General features: G+C 47.3%; 1 protein-coding gene across 5 annotated transcripts in view; it reads right to left on the bottom strand.

The window, feature by feature from the left end:
- Positions 1-17,440, bottom strand: part of NRP2 (neuropilin 2) — a 144,416-nt gene that overhangs the window by 55,835 nt on the left and 71,141 nt on the right. For 4 of the 5 annotated variants that reach the window (XM_038748683.1, XM_038748684.1, XM_038748687.1 and 1 more), the window contains exons 8-11: positions 12,487-12,631; positions 9,266-9,615; positions 4,865-5,009; positions 1,760-1,876 (exon numbers count right to left, since the gene is read on the bottom strand). In XM_038748683.1, the coding sequence (XP_038604611.1) occupies positions 1,760-1,876; positions 4,865-5,009; positions 9,266-9,615; positions 12,487-12,631 (757 nt within the window). The remainder of the gene's footprint in view (positions 1-1,759; positions 1,877-4,864; positions 5,010-9,265; positions 9,616-12,486; positions 12,632-17,440) is intronic. The other variant, XM_038748685.1, reaches the window with a different exon arrangement.

Here is a 17,440-nt window from a genome sequence, read left to right as displayed (position 1 = left end):
AAGGAAGCTCTTGTCTGGGCCAGTGCTGTTGTTGGTGAAAATGGAGAAAGGTATCGTGTGGGGCTGGGAGTGGGGAGGAAATGGAGGGAAGGAAGTCAGAGGGGCCGAGGGGAAGCTATCAGGCCCTAGCAGGAAGATGGTAATTGGTGAGCGAGGTGCAGGCTGACCACACTTGCTTAAAAAATCTTCTGCCTCAGGAGGAGGGATGGGAGAGCTCTTAACAGAGGAAAGGTCACCCTCACCCACAACGACCACACTGCGACTCTCTTGGCTTTAGTCTCCAAAGGACAGATGCTGTGCATGCCAACCCCTACCCCATGTCCATTTCGGTCCGGGAATGTGAGTCAGGGAGGGACATGTGGAAACAATTAGGGAACATAACCTGGAAGCTTGGAAAAGGCCATCCTCACCTCCACCTCCCCACATCCCCCCGTTCATTTCAGAATGTGCTTCTGGTTTTCAAAACATAAAGCAATTCAAAGACATCATTTTCCCTCCAATGTCTACAGGCATACAATAGCTAAAGAACAACAAAACTTCGGACCAGACATTTTGTGGAGAGGAAAGGAAACTTACACGTGAACAAACCAGCTAGAGAGCAGTGAAACTAGGTTAATCACAGGCCTCTGAAAGTTGGCTACCAGGCTCCAGAAACTTCCTCTTGATTCTCATTTAGAAAAAAACTCCTGCTCAAAACAAGCTAACTCTATTCATCCAATACAGTATATCAATTCACGATGCTTTTCTCTTTTGGCTAGCAAGTTATCCCAAACATATCCTGGAAGGTTCTTTACATTCCCATTCCCCTCCCCTCCCTGCCCCCACCACCCTCTTCCTTCAATAAAGTAAGAGCCTCAAGTTCATTAAAATGTCAGAACCCTGGATTAAACTAATTCTGACCAATAGGTTTTTCCCTAGATCATAAACAAAAGTACATTCCCCAAAGCATGTGCATTAAATTATCATTTTCAGTCACACAGCTTCAGCATTTATTTCTGGCTTTCCTCCCAACCCTCTCTGTTGATTTAGTTTGGATTCTTTTTTTTTAATTATATTTTATTATTTTTTTTGGAGAGGTCCAATGTGAGCCGTGTGGTATCTGTTGCGACCGAAGTCTGAGCTGGCAGAATTGGTGGATTTCACAATCCTCCTAGTGAGCCCGCCTTACATTTTTATATTTCTCTCACTTCACAGGTCCCTATTTCAATCTTCCCTCATTCCATCTAATGAACATTTAGTAATGATCAGTAATTTACTGTAAATTGAGGCTGCCAGGCTTTAATTTCTTGCCAAAAACACCAGATGTTCCAAAATTCAGGGTTTATTAGGAATGTCCTCAAGCTTAGTGAACCTAACTGTATGATTTAAAATGTGTCTCATGTGTGAGTTCTGCCAATTATTGCCTATCGAACATAGACAGCCTTCTGAGATTCAAAACCAGACATAAATTTCCCATTGGAAGCTACTGATCCAAAGCGATGCTCTCCTTCCTTGTTTTCTGAGGCAAAGTTGTGGTGCTTCCCTCTCCAAACGCACACCCTCGCCCACACCCAATCGATACGCAAAGTCCCACATCTCTCCTAGTGACCGCTCGCCCCAGTCTCCCGAGGAGACGTATTGTAGCTATTATATGCTTCCGTATGTCTGGAAGGAAAACCATTTGGGATGTTTGTGGAACTGGAGAGGGAAAGTGGCACTGCTTCAAGCAATAGCAATATTTAAGTCTGAGCTACCGGTTCAAGGGGTCTCAAGGGCTCACCATAGTCAACTAGGCAGCTCTCACCACATTCTGTGGTCTCGTCCTCAGTGGGGAACTGAGTGGTGGTCTCCTCGTTCTTCACGGTCGGCTTCAGTGTCTCTGCAGTGGGCTTCACATCTGCACAAGGCAAGGCATGCAGAGGGGATTGATGATTGCTCGTAACCAGCTGTTTCCCAAAGCCAGACAAAATAGTTCCCATTTCACCATGGATTTTTACAGGGATAGCTCATGTCTCTGCAGATTATGAACGTGTTTTACTCTCTTTTTTTTCTGTTTTATGCCTCTGTTATTTGCCCTCTAGACCAACTTGGATGTCTGGGAATTGGTGTTTATCTACCATTAGATTGTAAGCTCCTCAAGAATCTTCTTTTGTAGCTTGCCAGAAAACAGAGCCTGGTGCAAGGCTCACAGGAATCTGTGCACAGTACAATCTGTTGAGAAACAGGATGGCCTTAGAACCCAGGTTCTCTGACTCCCAGACTCGTGTTAATAATAATTATTATTAACAGGAGTCAGTGATCCAGGGTACCATGAGCGGAACTGGTAGCTAGGATGGAAGTAACAGTGGAATATGAGGAAATACATCGATGAAGAACCTCCTTTTAAACTCACTGCCCACCTTCCAAAGTCATAACCCTTACGATGACTTAATTACCACCACAAATACTGAAGCCACAAGCAGCCCTAGGGAGCCTCTGGCATAATCCAAATCGGTCTGACAGGGTCAAGTTTTTATCCCAGAAATGTAGGGCCCAGACTGTTATTTTACAGAGGATCATCTCCATCAATCTCTACACCCCATCCGCAAACTGGGAACGTATAATAATGCCCTGTGTTGAGAAAGGATGCATGCTGCCCACAGGAAAAGATGAGCCACTCAGAACTGCATCTTTGCATGCAAGTAGTGTGGGAGGTGGAGAGCTGAGAGACTTGGCTCCTCCCATTTCTAGAAGAGAGCTTTTCCTCCATTATATGAGATTAAGCTCCTTTGTCAAACACCCTTCCGGACCCCATTTAATAAAGGGGGAAGGCAAAGGAAACGGCTAAACAGCCTGAATAGCTTTTTTCACACTCGACTTCTCCCCTTTCCGTTATTAAATATCATTCACATACATTCTCATATCATCCTTTCCAGTGCCTGCCTTGTGCTCCCAGGAAATACCAAATACCCTCCGAGCTGCCCAATTTGTAAGTTCAAATTGGCTACTCGGTCATAAAACCTTAAACTCCGTTGAGATGCAGATTGCAGGCAGCAAGGCAAGAAATAATCATTAAAAACCTCCTGCACCAGGTGAAAGCAAGGTGTCAAAAAGCTCTGCGTAATTTAGAGGCAGCACAATCTGTCTTTTCTCTCAATTTTTTTTTAAATCATGATTGGTGTGGAGGCTGGAATCCAGGGGAAAGGAGGTGGGGAAAAAGCCGCCTGGCAGGATAAACCAGCAGCGGGTCCAGAGAGCAGGGAGGGATGGAGTGGGGGTGTGAAAGGGAAAGTGAGGAGGCACAAGACTCTCCTGCCCTCCGGGGCTGGTCCTGACCGACCAGAGGTAACTGCCCGTCAAACTGAGGCGTTGGCCGAGCAATTGAAACCAGATGTTTGCCACTTCAAAGGAGAGGAGAGCGGACCATGGGCTAATGGGCTTCCAGCTCTGATCTTTGGAGAAGGGGCCAGAGAGGGCTTTGAAATGAGAAGCCAGCTGCTTCCCAGTCACTAGGGCAACTGGGGTGGGGGTGGGGGGCAGAGATGGGAGTGGTGGGGAGGGGTCGGGGGGTGGGGAGGGAGAAGATAGATGTTTGCCACTGGCCAACAGCATTGCAAAGGCAGACTCTGAGGTTAGGGGCTATTAGTGCTCTCTGCCTGGTTCTGCAAATGAAGTCATCATGTGTCATTGTCAGAGGTTATATTGAAAACACATGTGGAGGAACGGATCCGCCAGGGAGCAGAGAACTGAGGGGCAGCTGTTGAATCCCATCACCCAGGCCACACGGGGTCAGGCGTGGTGTCTCTCTCCAAGTGAAATTGTTCTGTGAGCTTTCCCTCTCATCAGAGGGCAAGGAACCGTGTGAAGAAGCCTGGTTTGCTTCCAAGGTCCCCGGTCGGGGATCGTCCTTTGAGAATTCCTCCCGCAAACCCACCCCGGACGCAGCTCCATCATTGAAAAACTACAACATGTGCTCCTACAGCACTTTTCTCCTTGGGAACTTAGACATTTCCTCATCATCCTCACAATCCCTGAATGAAATGCCAGGCTGAGGCAATACTACCCATTTCACAGATGGAGAAACTAAGTCTCCACAGGCATTCGACCAGCCACCCAGCACGACGCATGAGGGCTCTAGGGAGAGACGTGGAGTGGCCTCTGCACTTAGGGTGCCCTGATGGAGTGGCAATCTGGGACTTCTTCCTTCCCCTGCCCTCCCTCTGTGATCCTGAGCCAGAGTGACCATAAGTAATGCCAGGCAGCTGGCACAAGGAAAAGCTAAAGGGAAGGCTGTTCCCCGAAACAGAAAGGCCTCGTCTCCGAACCAGGTGACTGGAGGGGAATTATCGACGGGCTTCATTGCCAATAGAAATCCCACTGGATTCGGATCAGAGGGATGGTCCAGCTGAGGGCTCCCCTGGAGCTCCCGGCCGTGGGAACACGTACAAGTAAATGCCGTTGCCAGACGAGGCTCCTAGGTGAAAGCAAAACCTCTCCACCGCTCACATCTGGAGGCCAGAAAAAGCTATAAGCAGATTGCTTTCTGTTATGAGGGGTGTTACTGTTTTTTTGAAAGCCACAGGAATAGCCCCCTGGCTTCTCGATCCAGGGCCTAATTGAATTTGGGTGGGTGGGAGGCTGCTTCCCTGAGCTCCTCCTTGGATGGAAAACAAAACTATTCCTGAGAACCATTTCAGAAATGTTTTTGGAGCTCAGGAACACGTTGGACCAAGGCCACCACCCTCTCTGGGTGACTCCGATCCAACAGTCTGCGTGGAAGGTGGAGTCTCCCAGTATTCCAGATGTGTTAGCATGCCTGATGTGTGCGAGTAGTCGGTAGGAAGGCGAAAACCCGGTTCCCTGGGATTTGTGATGCCTTTCTCTGTGAAACCACAGGGAGCTTTACCTGTCCATTCACAGCCCAGAACCTCCAGCCGCATCCCAATCCCAGCCGGGGACCACCTTTCTGGATACACGCGGACATACTGGGCGGGAACGGGGTCGAACCTTCGGACGTCTGGAGTGTCGTAGTGCATGTTTCCTTCAAATAGCTGCAGGAAAGATAGGCCATATTATCAATTTCCTAAACTGCTCTACAATCAACCCAACAATCAATGAGATGATCCATCAGCGGATAGTATCTATTGAGTGTTTACTTGTTCAGAACACTGTACTAAGTGCTTGGGAAAATAAAGCACAATTGGCAGACATGATCCCTGTCCTCAGGAAGCTTCCAGTTAGAGAAAAGCACAGAGGCCTAGTGGAAAGAGCACAGGCCCAGGAGGAGTCAGGAGACAGGAGTTTTCATTAATTAATTTCCTAATGATGGTAATTTCTCAGTGCCTCAGTTTCCTCCTCTGTAAAGTGGGGATTCAATACATGTTCATCTTCCCTCTTAGATTGTGAGCCCCTGGTGGGACTGGGACAATGTCTGACATGATTATCTTGTATTCATTCAATCGTATTTATTGAGTGCTCTAAGCCAGCGCTTAGTACAGTGCAGTGCTTGGCACAAAGTAAATGCTTAACAAATACAATAATACAACACAATACAATAATTATTATTATCATTATTATTCCTACTGGTGGAAGTAAGTTCCTGGAAGGCAGGGAAGGGGAGGAGCCTGAAGCTGAGATGGGCCTGCCAGAAGGCAGGTATCCACACAATTCTGATGGCTGAATACTCAATCCAGGGACACAAATCAGTATCTCTGCATTTCTTTCTCCAAATTGAGTGCCTCCCTTTGCCCAGGCTCTCAATATACACTTTGGTCTGGACTGTGACTTTATTGGATGGGTCACTCAGAGCACTGGGGATGGGTCCGAGAGCAAGGGTTTCTTTCCCAAATGCTCAAACTCCATGCTGTAGACATCAACCCCTCGTGAGGAGAACAGCCTATTTTAAATCAAAAGAACGATTGCAAATCTTCAGTTGTTAATACCCTGAGTCAGCTTCCCTCCAGTCTCTCTAGCAAATTTCAGCCCTGGCTTATCCAGCTGGCCATGTTACCCAGCTTGCTGAGATTTATTTCCAGTCCTGGGACCTCAAGTAAAAGAAAGAGGAAGAGAGAGGGTGGGGGGAAGGAGAGAGAGAGAGAGAGAGCAAAAGCATGTGCCTCTATTTTACCCCATCCTATCTTTCTTTCCACTTTTCCATTCACTTCCCTCCAAATTCCCACCACTCCCTCTCAAATGAAAGGGGAGGTGACCTCTCCATAACCTCTTCAAGTTATTCAAATGGAAAATGCTTTTTGTTCCATGGAACATAAAGCTCAAGTGTTCATCAGCAGGCTGCCTCACCTGCAGGTTTGTTCATTCATTCATTCATTCAATCGTATTTACTGAGCGCTTACTGTGTGCAGAGCACTGTACTAAGCGCTTGGGAAGTACAAGTTGGCAACCTATAGAGACGGTCCCCACCCAACAGTGGGTTCACAGTCTAGAAGGGGGAGACAGAGAACAAAACAAAACATATTAAGGGAATAAAATAAATAGAATAAGTATGTACAAGTAAAATAAATAAATAAATAATGTAACAAATGCGTACAAACATATATGCCTATATACAGGTGCTGTGGGGAAGGGGAGGAGGGAGGAGAGGGAGAGGAAGGAGGGGCTCAGTCTGGGAAGGCCTCCTGGAGGAGGTGAGCTCTCAGTAGGGCCTTGAAGGGAGGAAGAGAGCTAGCTTGGTGCATGTGGGGAGGGAGGGCATTCCAGGCCAGGGGGATGACGTGGGCCGGGGGTCATCATCATCAATCATATTTATTGAGCGCTTACTGTGTGCAGAGCACTATACTAAGCACTTAGTATTAATAGTATTAGTATTACTTAGTAGGGTCGACGGCGGGACAGGTGAGAACGAGGCATGGTGAGGAGATTAGAGGCAGAGGAGCGGAGGGTGCGGGCTGGGTTGGAGAAGGAGAGCTGTTCAAGAGCTTCTTCTCAAAATATTTGTCCTCTTTCTCTCACTGTTTGTAAGTCATTTCTGTTTGCTTCCCCCATCGGATGTAGGCTCTTTGAGGACAGGGAACAATATTTTTTAATGATATTTACTAAGCTTTTATGATGCACCAGGCACTTTACTAAGTGTTGGGGTAAATACAAGCTAATCAGGTTGGACACAGTTCCTGTCAAATATGGGGCTCACAGTCTTAATCCTTATTTTGTATATGAGATAACTGAGGCACAGAGAAGTTAAGTGACTTGCCCAAGATCACACAGTAGAAAAATGGTGGAGACAAGGTTAGAACCCAGGTCCTCTGAATCCCAGACCCATGCTCTTTCCACTAATAATGATGGCATTTATTAAGTGCTTACTATTTGCAAAGCACTGTTCTAAGCGCTGGACCCATGCTACTTCTCAATATGTGGCTTGCTGTGCTTGTTCTCTCCCAAGCACTTAAAACAGTAAAGCACTCAGCAGGGGCTCAGTGAATATAAATAATGATAATAATAACAATAATAATTGACAGTATTTGTTAAGAATTTCCTATGTGCCAAGCATTCTGACAATAATAATAATTTGTGGAATTCGATAAGTGCTTACTCTGTGCCAAGCACTGGGGTAGATATAATCAATCAACTGTGTTTCTTGAGCACTTACTAAGGCAGAGCACTGTACTAAGTTACAGTAAGTACAAGAAATTACAATGTTACAGAGCTGATACACATGTTCTCTGCCCACAACGAGCTTACAACTCAATCAGATCACACACAGTCTTTGCCCCATATGGGGTTCACAGTCAAAGGAGGCAAGAGAATGGGTATTATATTTCATAATGATAATAATTGTGGTATTAAGCATTTACTATGTGCCAAGCACAGTACTAAGTGCTAGGGCAGATTCAAGATAATCAGGTTGGAACCAGTCCCTGTCCCACACACGGCTGACAGTCAAATAGGAGGCAGGACAGGTATCTTATCATCCTTTGTACATACAAACTAAGGCACAGGGCAGTTAAATAACTTGCCCGAGTTCACACAGCAGGCAAGTGGCAGATCTGAGAATCCAGGTCCTCTGACTCCCAAGCTGGTACTCTGTCCACTAAGCTTCTCCCTCTCTGTCCCCAAGAGACTCTGACCGCAGCCAGGCGCAGCTCAGTTCTCAACATCTCAAGTATGTCCCAGGAGGGATTTCCGGCCAGCCACTGTGGTCAGCCTTCCCTGGCCTCGCCTGGAATAGCAAGCTCTGGGCCGGGCAGACGGCTGTGGGTTCAGGTTACTGAAGCCATGAGCCCCGCCAACTTCGCAGTGGGCAGCTTGGAATTTGTCAGCCTTGCAAAGCTTCAGGCCCTATTCCCAGAACCTGAGAAGAAACACTCAGCAAACCAAGCTGGAGCCCGGGCAGCAGGAGATGGGTCTCTTCCAAGACCTACAAGGGGCTGATCTCACAGAAGTATAGCTTGAGGTCCAGAGTGGGCTGAGCTTTCCAGACTCCCTGATGGGTCATGACAGGAACTCTGGAGAGGCTGGTCTTTCCTGAGGGGGTCTTAAGGAAGCAATACTGCATAGTGGATACAGCATGGCCTGGGAGTCTAAAGGTCATGGGTTCCAATTGAGGCTCTGCCACTTGTCTCCTATGTGGCCTTGAAAAGTCACTTCACTTTTCTGGTCCTCAGTTACCTCAATTACAAAATGGGGATTAAGACTGTGAGCCCTATGCAGAACAAGGACTGTGTCTAACCTGATTTGCTTGTCTCCACTCCAGTGCTTAGTACAGTGTCTGGCACATAGTAAGTATTTAACAAATATTATTATTATTATTATTCATTCATTCAATCGTATTTATTGGGCGCTTACTGTGTGCAAAGCACTGTACTATGCGCTTGAGAAGTACAAGTTGGCAACATATAGAGACGGTCTCTACCCAACAATGGGCTCACAGTCTAGGTTTCCAAGGGCCAGGTCTCCCTATCACACTGGTCTCTCTTCCATCAAATGGCTCATTAATGATAAGAACGGTACTTGTTAAGTGCTTACTATGAGCTGAGCCCTTACTGAGTGCTGGGGTAGACATGAGATAATAAGGTCGGACACATAAGGTGAACTCGCGTAGGGCTCACAGTCTGAGTGTAAGGGAGAACAGAGGTTGAATCTCCACTGTAAATATGAGGAAACTGAGGCACTGAGAAGTTAAGATGACCCAGCAGGCAAGTGGTGGAGACGGGATTGGAACCCAGATCCCTTGATTCCCAGACCTGGGTTCTTTCCCCCAGGCCACGCTTATTCTCATCGCCCTCTTCACTCACAAATCCCACCCCCAGGCCAATTGAGGTGCCCCACCCCCGTTCCTCTGGAGGCCTCCTACCTTGGGCTGCAGGGTCCTCGGGTCCTGGATGTACTCCCAATCCTCACCGTTCAAGCTGTAGGCCACCTTGAACTTGCGCACGAAGGCTCGGGCCTCCACGGCCGAGACGCTGTCCCCTCCTCGAGCCCCCTGGATGACCACTCCTTTGACGGTCTTGGGCACCCCCAGGTCCACCTGCAGCCACTCCTCCCCGGCCAGGGCCTGGGGGATGCGGGGGAACCAGCCGGACCGGCTGCTCACCAGGCGGGCCACGCTGGGGCTCCAGAGGTACTCCCGGGTGGAGGAGGCAGTGATCTGCGAGTCGGAGATCAGGCCCGAGAGCATCCCCAGCATGTTGGAACATGGAGAATCTGCAGGGAGGGAGAGGGCGGAGCGGGAAGGATGAGCAGAGGGAAGACGAAACACAGGAAGACTTCAAGTTATCGGCACGGCAGTTGTCCCACGGTAACATCTCTGGGGGTGAAACAGTGAGGTACCCAAATGCCAGGGTGCTTACTCCAGCTGAACTCTCCTAACTGAGGGGCTCACAGGCACCTAAGAGGTGTGTTGTAACGAGTCTTGAGCCCGGGGCCAGGTTGGGATCGCCTCCCTCCAAGTTGTAGAGTAAAGGCTGCAGGGCCCAGGCTACTCAGCCTTCTCCCTGGGGATACCCACAAGCACGCCTCCTTTTGAGCTTGCCAAGAGACCCCACTTCATGACTGCTCCTGGGGTTGGCAATGGCTGGAGGGAGGAAGGAGGCGACCTCGGAGGGAGGATGCGGTGTCTGTCCTCCGCTTTGCCGGCCAAGGACCGGGGCCCAGCTCGTGGTCCCCAAAAATGACGTTGCCAGGTGAGGCTGGTAAGATGCACCCCCCATCTCCATGCAGTGAGCTGCCCCATTCCCAGAGGAGGGATCCAAAGACTGGGGGAGATGAGCGGGGAGCTGATGCAATATGGAAGCAAGCCTGGCGGGATATGGGACAGAGGAGAGCTCATTGTGGGCAGGGGACATGTCTACCAACTCTGCAACATCAAAAGCTCCCAAATGCTTTGTATAGTGCTCTGCACACTGTAAGCACTCAATAATAATAATTATTGTATTTATTAAGTACTTACTATGTCGCATACACTGTACTAAGCACTGGGGTGGAGACAAGCAAATTGGATTGGACACAGTCCCGGTTCCACATGTGGGCTCAGAGTCTCAATCCCCATTTTATAGATGAGGTAACTGAGGCACAGAGAAGTTAAGTGATTTGCCTAAGGTCACACAGCAGACAAGCAGTGGAGCTGTAAATTCCATTGATTTATTGGTTGACAGAGGCAGATACCCTGTGACATCTGCCCACATCAAGAGCATCCGGTTGCGGTATCAGTCACTCAGAATGGAACTTTCATTTTCTCTATGTAATAAAAATTATAATAATGATAATGGTATTTATTAAGTGCTTACTATTTACCAAGCACTGTTCTAGGCATCGGGTTAGATACAAGGTAATCAGCTTGTCCCGTGTGGGGCTTGTAGTCTTAATGCCCATTTTACAGATGAGGTAACTGAAGTTCAGAGAAGTGAGGTGGCTTGTCCAAGGTCTCACAGCAGACAAGTGGCAGAACCAGGATTAGAACCCACATCCTCTGACTCCCAAGCCCTAGCTCCTTCCACTAAGCCATGCTGCTTCTCTATGTCTTAGGAATAGTGTGAACCTGGGAAGGGTTACCCTATTTCGGTGTCTTTCCATGCAGGCCAGACACTGAGGCACTGTGAGGCTTTGGCAGGGTGGTCCAAATTAGAACTGGGAGATAGTGTGTGGGCTAGTGGAAAGAGCAAGAGCAAAGGATCTGAAATCAATCAATCAATCAATAGAGAAGCAACATGGAAAGAGCCCGGGCTTTGGAGTCAGAGGTCACGGGTTCAAATCCCAACTCCGCCAATTGTCAGCTGTGTGACTTTGGGCAAGTCACTTCACTTCTCTGGGCCTCAGTTACCTCATCTGTAAAATGGGGGTGAAGACTGTGAGCCCCCCGTGGGACAATCTGATCACCTTGTTACCTCACCAGTGCTTAGAACAGTGCTTTGCACATAGTAATGCCATCATTATTATTATTATTAATCAATAATAATAATTGACCTTCTAGACCTTCTAGACTGTGAGCCCACTGTTGGGTAGGGACCATCTCTATATGTTGCCAACTTGTACTCCCCAAGTGCTTAGTACAGTGCTCTGCACACAGTAAGCGCTCAATAAATATGATTGAATGAATGAATGTGCAGAACACTGTACTAAGCACTTGGGAGAGTATGCTACAACAGAATTAGGGACGCATTCCCTGCCCTTAATGAACTCATAGTCTAGAGGGAAAGACAGGCAGACAGATTGAGTGTCAGGAGATGCAGATTCTAGCTCCAGTTTCACCACTTGCTTGTTTTGTGACCTTGGACAAGTCACTTAACTGCTCTGTGCCTCAGTTTCCTCATTTATGAAATGAAGATTAAATACCTGGTATCCTTCCCTCATAGACTGTGAGCCCCATGTGCAACAAGGACTGAATTTGATCTGATTATGGTGAATCTAAACCAGAGTGCTTGGCATGTAGGAACCACTTAATAAATACCATCATTAGCATCATTGTGGTTATTGTTGTTGATGATGATTATTGTTGAAGATTTCATTATTAGTAAGACTTGTTTTTGCTTATCTTCATTGTGTTCTGAACTTTTAAGAGTATGCTAACTTGGATAGCCTAACCAGTTTAATATTAAATAGGCTTTCAAGAACGTATAATTAAAAGAAAAGAAAAAGAATGCTTGTTCTTTCAAGGCTGCGAAGAAATAAATGTGTGTATGATATGCTTTAAAATAGTGTAAATAATGCTGATAATGCTTTCAAAGGGGACAGCATGCTGTACTGACTCAGTTTTCTCATCTGTAAAATCGGTATTAAATTCCTGTTCTCCATCTCCTCTCAGCTGGGATCCTCATGCGGGATAGGGACTGTTTCTGATCTGATTAGCCTGTTTCTGCCCCAGTGCTTAGGACAGTCTTTGACACATAGTAGGTGCTTAGCAAACATAATCATCATGCAGGGGAAGTATAAAAGAATGAAGATATTCTGGTAGAAAAGGAGCTGCTTTTGCTGTAAGGGAAGGAGTTTCCTTTTTGATATGAATTCAGCAAACTGCACCTTGGAAAGAGAACTGGGCATCAGGGAAGACAAAAGGAAGAGGAAACGAAGGGATCGAACCTGTAATCCGACAGCCAAAGAGCTCCAGCCTCAGGGCAATGCCTGTGTGCCAGGTTTGAGGACGGATTCGGATGAAACGAGTCAGCACCGGAGTCGGAATCTTGTTCAGAACCACTTCTGTCGCGTCAGTGTTGGCTTGAAAGATCTGAAGGAAGGCAGAGAAAGGGTGCTGCTGAGATCCCATCTAAACATAGCCAAGTCCTTCTGGAGGAAAGACTGAAGTTGAAAAATTCTGCACAGATTGATTTTTCTTAACTTTAAAGAAGAGTCCATTTTTTTCAAGATTATAGGAAACATGCCTGCTTTTCCCCACTGCCCTTTACTTGAGACTGGCAAATGGTATCCACTGACAACTTCCAGTGGTAAGTACAATTTTGCATCTGGGCTGAGCCCAAGCCCAGAGAACACTAGTTCTAGAGAAAGGCACTTTGGAAGTCACAAACACCTGAAAGCGAGAGGGAGAAAATACTGAATATTCTGGACCCGAGGACAGGATTCAGTCTTCCAGGTGTCCCTCACAAACCCTGGACTCACCTTTGAGGACCTGAAAATCACAGAAGTGTGTTAGATGATGAGCATGCCTCAGGCTATGTAGTCCTCACCTCACGCAGAAACTTTAATGGAAAGCCGCAGTCCCCAGAACTGGTTCTGGGTGAGGATGGCCCCCCTGAACCCTTCCCTTTCTCCAGAGCCATTGTGTTCCCCTTCTAGGTCTCTGCAAACTGGGGTGCTGCTTCCAAGCCTCAGAACTAGGCAGCAGAAGTCACATCTGCACCAGACTGGCTGAACAACCAGACTGTCCACTATTCCCCTAAACAAGCAGCCACCTCCACCTGCAGTTTTTATCTCAACCTCTACCCCAGATGTGTTGAGCGGCCATAGAAATTCTATCACCTGCTCTGGGCCTCAGTTTCCTAATCTGTAAAATGGGGTATTCATTCATTCATTCATTCAATCATATTTATTGAGCCCTTACTGTGTGCAGAGCGCTGTACTAAGCGCTTGGGAAGTACAAGTTGGCGACATATAGAGACGGTCCCTACCCAACAACAGGCCCACAATCTAGAAGGGGGAGACAGACAACAAAGCAAAACATGTGGACAGGTGTCAAGTCATCAGAATAAATAGAATTAAAGCTAAATGCACATCATTAACAAAATAAATAGAATAGTAAATATGTACAAGTAAAATAGAGTAATGAATCTGTACAAACATATATACAGGTGCTGTGTGGAGGGGAAGGAGGTAGGGTGGGGGGGATGGGGAGATGGAGAGGAAAAAGGGGGCTCAGTCTGTGAAGGCCTCTTGGAGGAGGTGAGCTCTCAGTAGGGCTTTGAAGGGAGGAAGAGAGCTAGCTTGGCAGATGTGTGGAGGGAAACCTCTGTTCCTCTATTTTTTACAGGGAGACCCAAATAAGATCATTGAAGAGAAAGTTCACAAAGTCAACTGATTTCTGTGAACTCTTGACTCTCATCTGAACACACACACACACACACACACACACACACACACACACATTATAAACTTCTTATGAGCAAGGAATGTGTCTCTTGGTTCTTTTGTACTTTCCCAAACATATGACTCAATCAGTCAATGGTATACATTGTGTGCATACTGGATGCATAGCACTGTACTAATGCTACATACTTGGGAGAGTACAATACAGTTCGTTGACATGATCCCTGCCCACAAGGAGTTTCCATGCTCCATAGATCCTATTACTACTACTACTATTACTATGCTAGGGTAATGAAAAATTTGCTAAACACTTTATATGTTCAAAGCGCTCCACAACCTTCCTATTAGTTATTATACAAAACTTCAATAAACTGATATTCCATAATATGAAGAGTGATATGAAGATGATATTGGTTTATTCAAAAGAGCATATTCTCATAGCATCCACTCTTCCGAGCTAAGGAGGCACCCTGTTCATTAACCAAACATTGCAGAATCTTTACCCGGCTAATTAAAAGTTCATGTTTTCCAGCCTCTGGTATTTCAAACTAATAAGGCTTTCTGTCCATCTCACACAAGTATTCACGTGCGTGTAGGTCCCTAAACAAAGCATGCAAATACATTCCAAGTTCTACTTATCCATTCTTGTAGACTGCCCAGACAACCCCAAAAGCCCCCTTGGACTTCCTTTCAGAACAGTTCCCTCAATCCAGTGAAATCCATCCTCACCGGGACCAACCAATGGGGCCCCTCAATGGGGAGAAAGGTTTCCAGGGCATCTTCTGAATCGACATGGCAGAAACAAGCTGCTCACTCTCCAGATGGCCAGAATCAATAGGTACCATATGGACCTTATGCTTTTTTTCTGCTCCTCATTTTTTTTTAATAGTTGGAGTCAGCAGACTCATGTTTCTGTTTTGGTTTTCAGGGTCACAGGGTATAGAATAGAAAAGAAATCCCAACTTTGTAATTTTATACTGAACAGTACAGTGATCCAAGTTGGGGCCTTGAAGAAAGGCATTCCTTCTGGAGAGGCAAGGTGGGTCTTCTAGTTCAGTAGCATGGCTTAGTAGCACGGGCCTGGGAGCCGGAAGGTCATGGGTTCCAATCCCGGCTCCACCACTTGTCTGCTGTGTGGCCTTGGGCAAGTCACTTAACCTCCCTGTGCCTCAGTTCCCTCATCTGTAAAATGGGGGTTGAAACTGTGAGCCCCATGTGGGACAGGGACTGTGTCCAAACCAAGTTGCTTGTATCCACCCCAGCATTTAGTACAGTTCCTGGCACATAGTGAGTGCTTAACATAAATCACAGTGATTATTATTATAATTAATGGTCCTGGAGAAGGGCAGGTTAACCTCAGGACACCTGTCGGGGGGAGCAACATCAAGGCCCCCACCCTACTGGACACCAATGTTTCAATGGACATACTGAGAAGAGAGGGCGGGCATGGAGTCAGAGGCTGGGCCTGCAGGAGGGAGGGAGAAAGTGCCAGGGCAACAAAGTAGGAGGACCCCAAAATCAAAATGAGAATTGGGCCACAAGAGGCTGAGGGCTGGCAGGAGGGAGAATAAATACTTCATCTGCACCCCGCCTCCACCACTGAGCCCACTCCTCATCAAGCTGAAACGAGGAGACGCGGAGTGCAAGCGTAGATCAGGGAATCAGAAGACCTGGGTTCTAATCCCAGCTCTGTCACTTGTCTGCCAGTGTGAACTTGGGCAAGTCATTTCATTGATAAATATAGTAACAATAATAATAATTGTGGAATCTGTTAAGTATTTACCAGGCGCCAAACAGAGAGAGGTGTTAATGCTCCTCTTGGCTCCAAGAATGGGACTTTTTGCCTCCCTCCTTGTGAGGATTGTGGGGCAGGGAAGGAAAAAAAAATAGAACCAGAAGCTCGAGATGGTGAGGGAAGATGATCACGGCAATAGTAAGGGCTGGAACAAAAGGTGAGGGGAGAGGTGGGTGGGAGGAACAAGGTCTCCAGGGAGCTTCAGTTGATTACTATACACTGATGCTAATGGCACTGGAGGAGGAGATGGCGGTATTGATGGAGGAGATGAATGGTGGTGGAGTGGAGATGTTGGTAATGTTGGAAGAGATGGTGATGAGAAGATGATGGAGATGCAGGAGATGGGGGAGAAGATGATGGTGGCGGAGAAAATGGTGGGGGAGAAGATGATGGTGGCCGAGAAGATGGTGGGGGAGAAAATGATGGTGGAAGAGAAGATGACGGTAATGAAAAAGTGGTGGTGGAAAAGACGGTACTGGTGGAGAAGATAGTGGTGGTGAAGAACATGGTGGTGGAAGAGATAGGGGTTGCGGAGGAGATGGGGGTGATGGAAGAGATGGGGCTGGAGATAAGTGTGGTGGAAGAAACAGGTGGTGGGAGGAGATGAATAGTGGATCGTGGTTTGTGATGAAGGGTGAGGAGGAAAGGGTGATGGAGGAGGTGGTAGCGGTGGCGAAGGTAGTCTTCCTATTGAAGATGGTAGTAGTGGGGCGGTGGTAGGGGCAAGGTGAAGGGGTCAATCCTGACCCAACTCTGAGGCCTCCATTAACTCGCTTTCATTCCTGCCGGCTGTTGTGCCTTGCAGGTTGAAGAAGAGAAATGGAAGGATTTAACCGCAGGAGAGCACCATTACCGCAGCTCTTCTCCACTCTAACCTGCTGAGGCATAGAAGGTTTTGGCAGGGAGGGAGGGCATTCAGCAATACATCCAACACAGACACAGTCAGCAGTCAGTGGCACACCGAGAACTCCACTCTATGTGGGCTCCACCAGGCCTCCTCTGTGCCCGTGGCTTTCATTAGCGGGTGCTAAGCAGCTGATTTGCGAAAGAGCTTTATTTGCAAATGTGAGTATTTAATTGGGGTTTTGAGTGCATTTGAACTTTAACATAGCCACTAATCTGCAGCCTATAGATCATGCTGGGACCATTTAGAAACCCAGCACGTCTTATGTGTTTTTAATATCCTATTTTATCCTCTGACCCACCCCCTTATCCTTTCTCAGCCTTGGCAGTTAATACCAAAAACCGTTTTTTTCCTCCCTCAGTGATAGGCAGAGTGTGTCTGTAGACTGCCTTACAGAAGGTGTGTATGGTGTGTATGTGCGTGCTTGTGTGTGTATGTGCATTCACACACACATGTTTGCTCTTGGGTCTGCCTCTAATTTGTGGGTGGGTTGATGGGTTTGTTGTGGAGGGGAAGTGAAAAAGGCATCCTTCCCTATGTGAAGTCTCTGGCCTTAGATGCTTCCCCTCCCCTGCTCAAGACATTCCTACTGCTACCTCAGAACCTGAGGGAGACTGTGAAGTGGTCTACCTGACCCCCGCCATCTTAGCCTGGCCTGGTTATGTTCACCTTAAATCTGTCTTCCTACTTGGTTCACACAGTAGCTCAAGCCACATCTCCTCCAGGAGCATATCCCAGGTGAGGAGCCAACTGTGGCGGCTTACCCGGCCCTAACGCTGTGGGAGCAAAGTTGATGG

This window comes from Tachyglossus aculeatus, chromosome 7 (genome assembly GCF_015852505.1).
Source record: "Tachyglossus aculeatus isolate mTacAcu1 chromosome 7, mTacAcu1.pri, whole genome shotgun sequence".
Lineage (NCBI taxonomy): Eukaryota > Metazoa > Chordata > Mammalia > Monotremata > Tachyglossidae > Tachyglossus > Tachyglossus aculeatus.
This window is presented reverse-complemented; position numbering and strand designations above follow the sequence as displayed.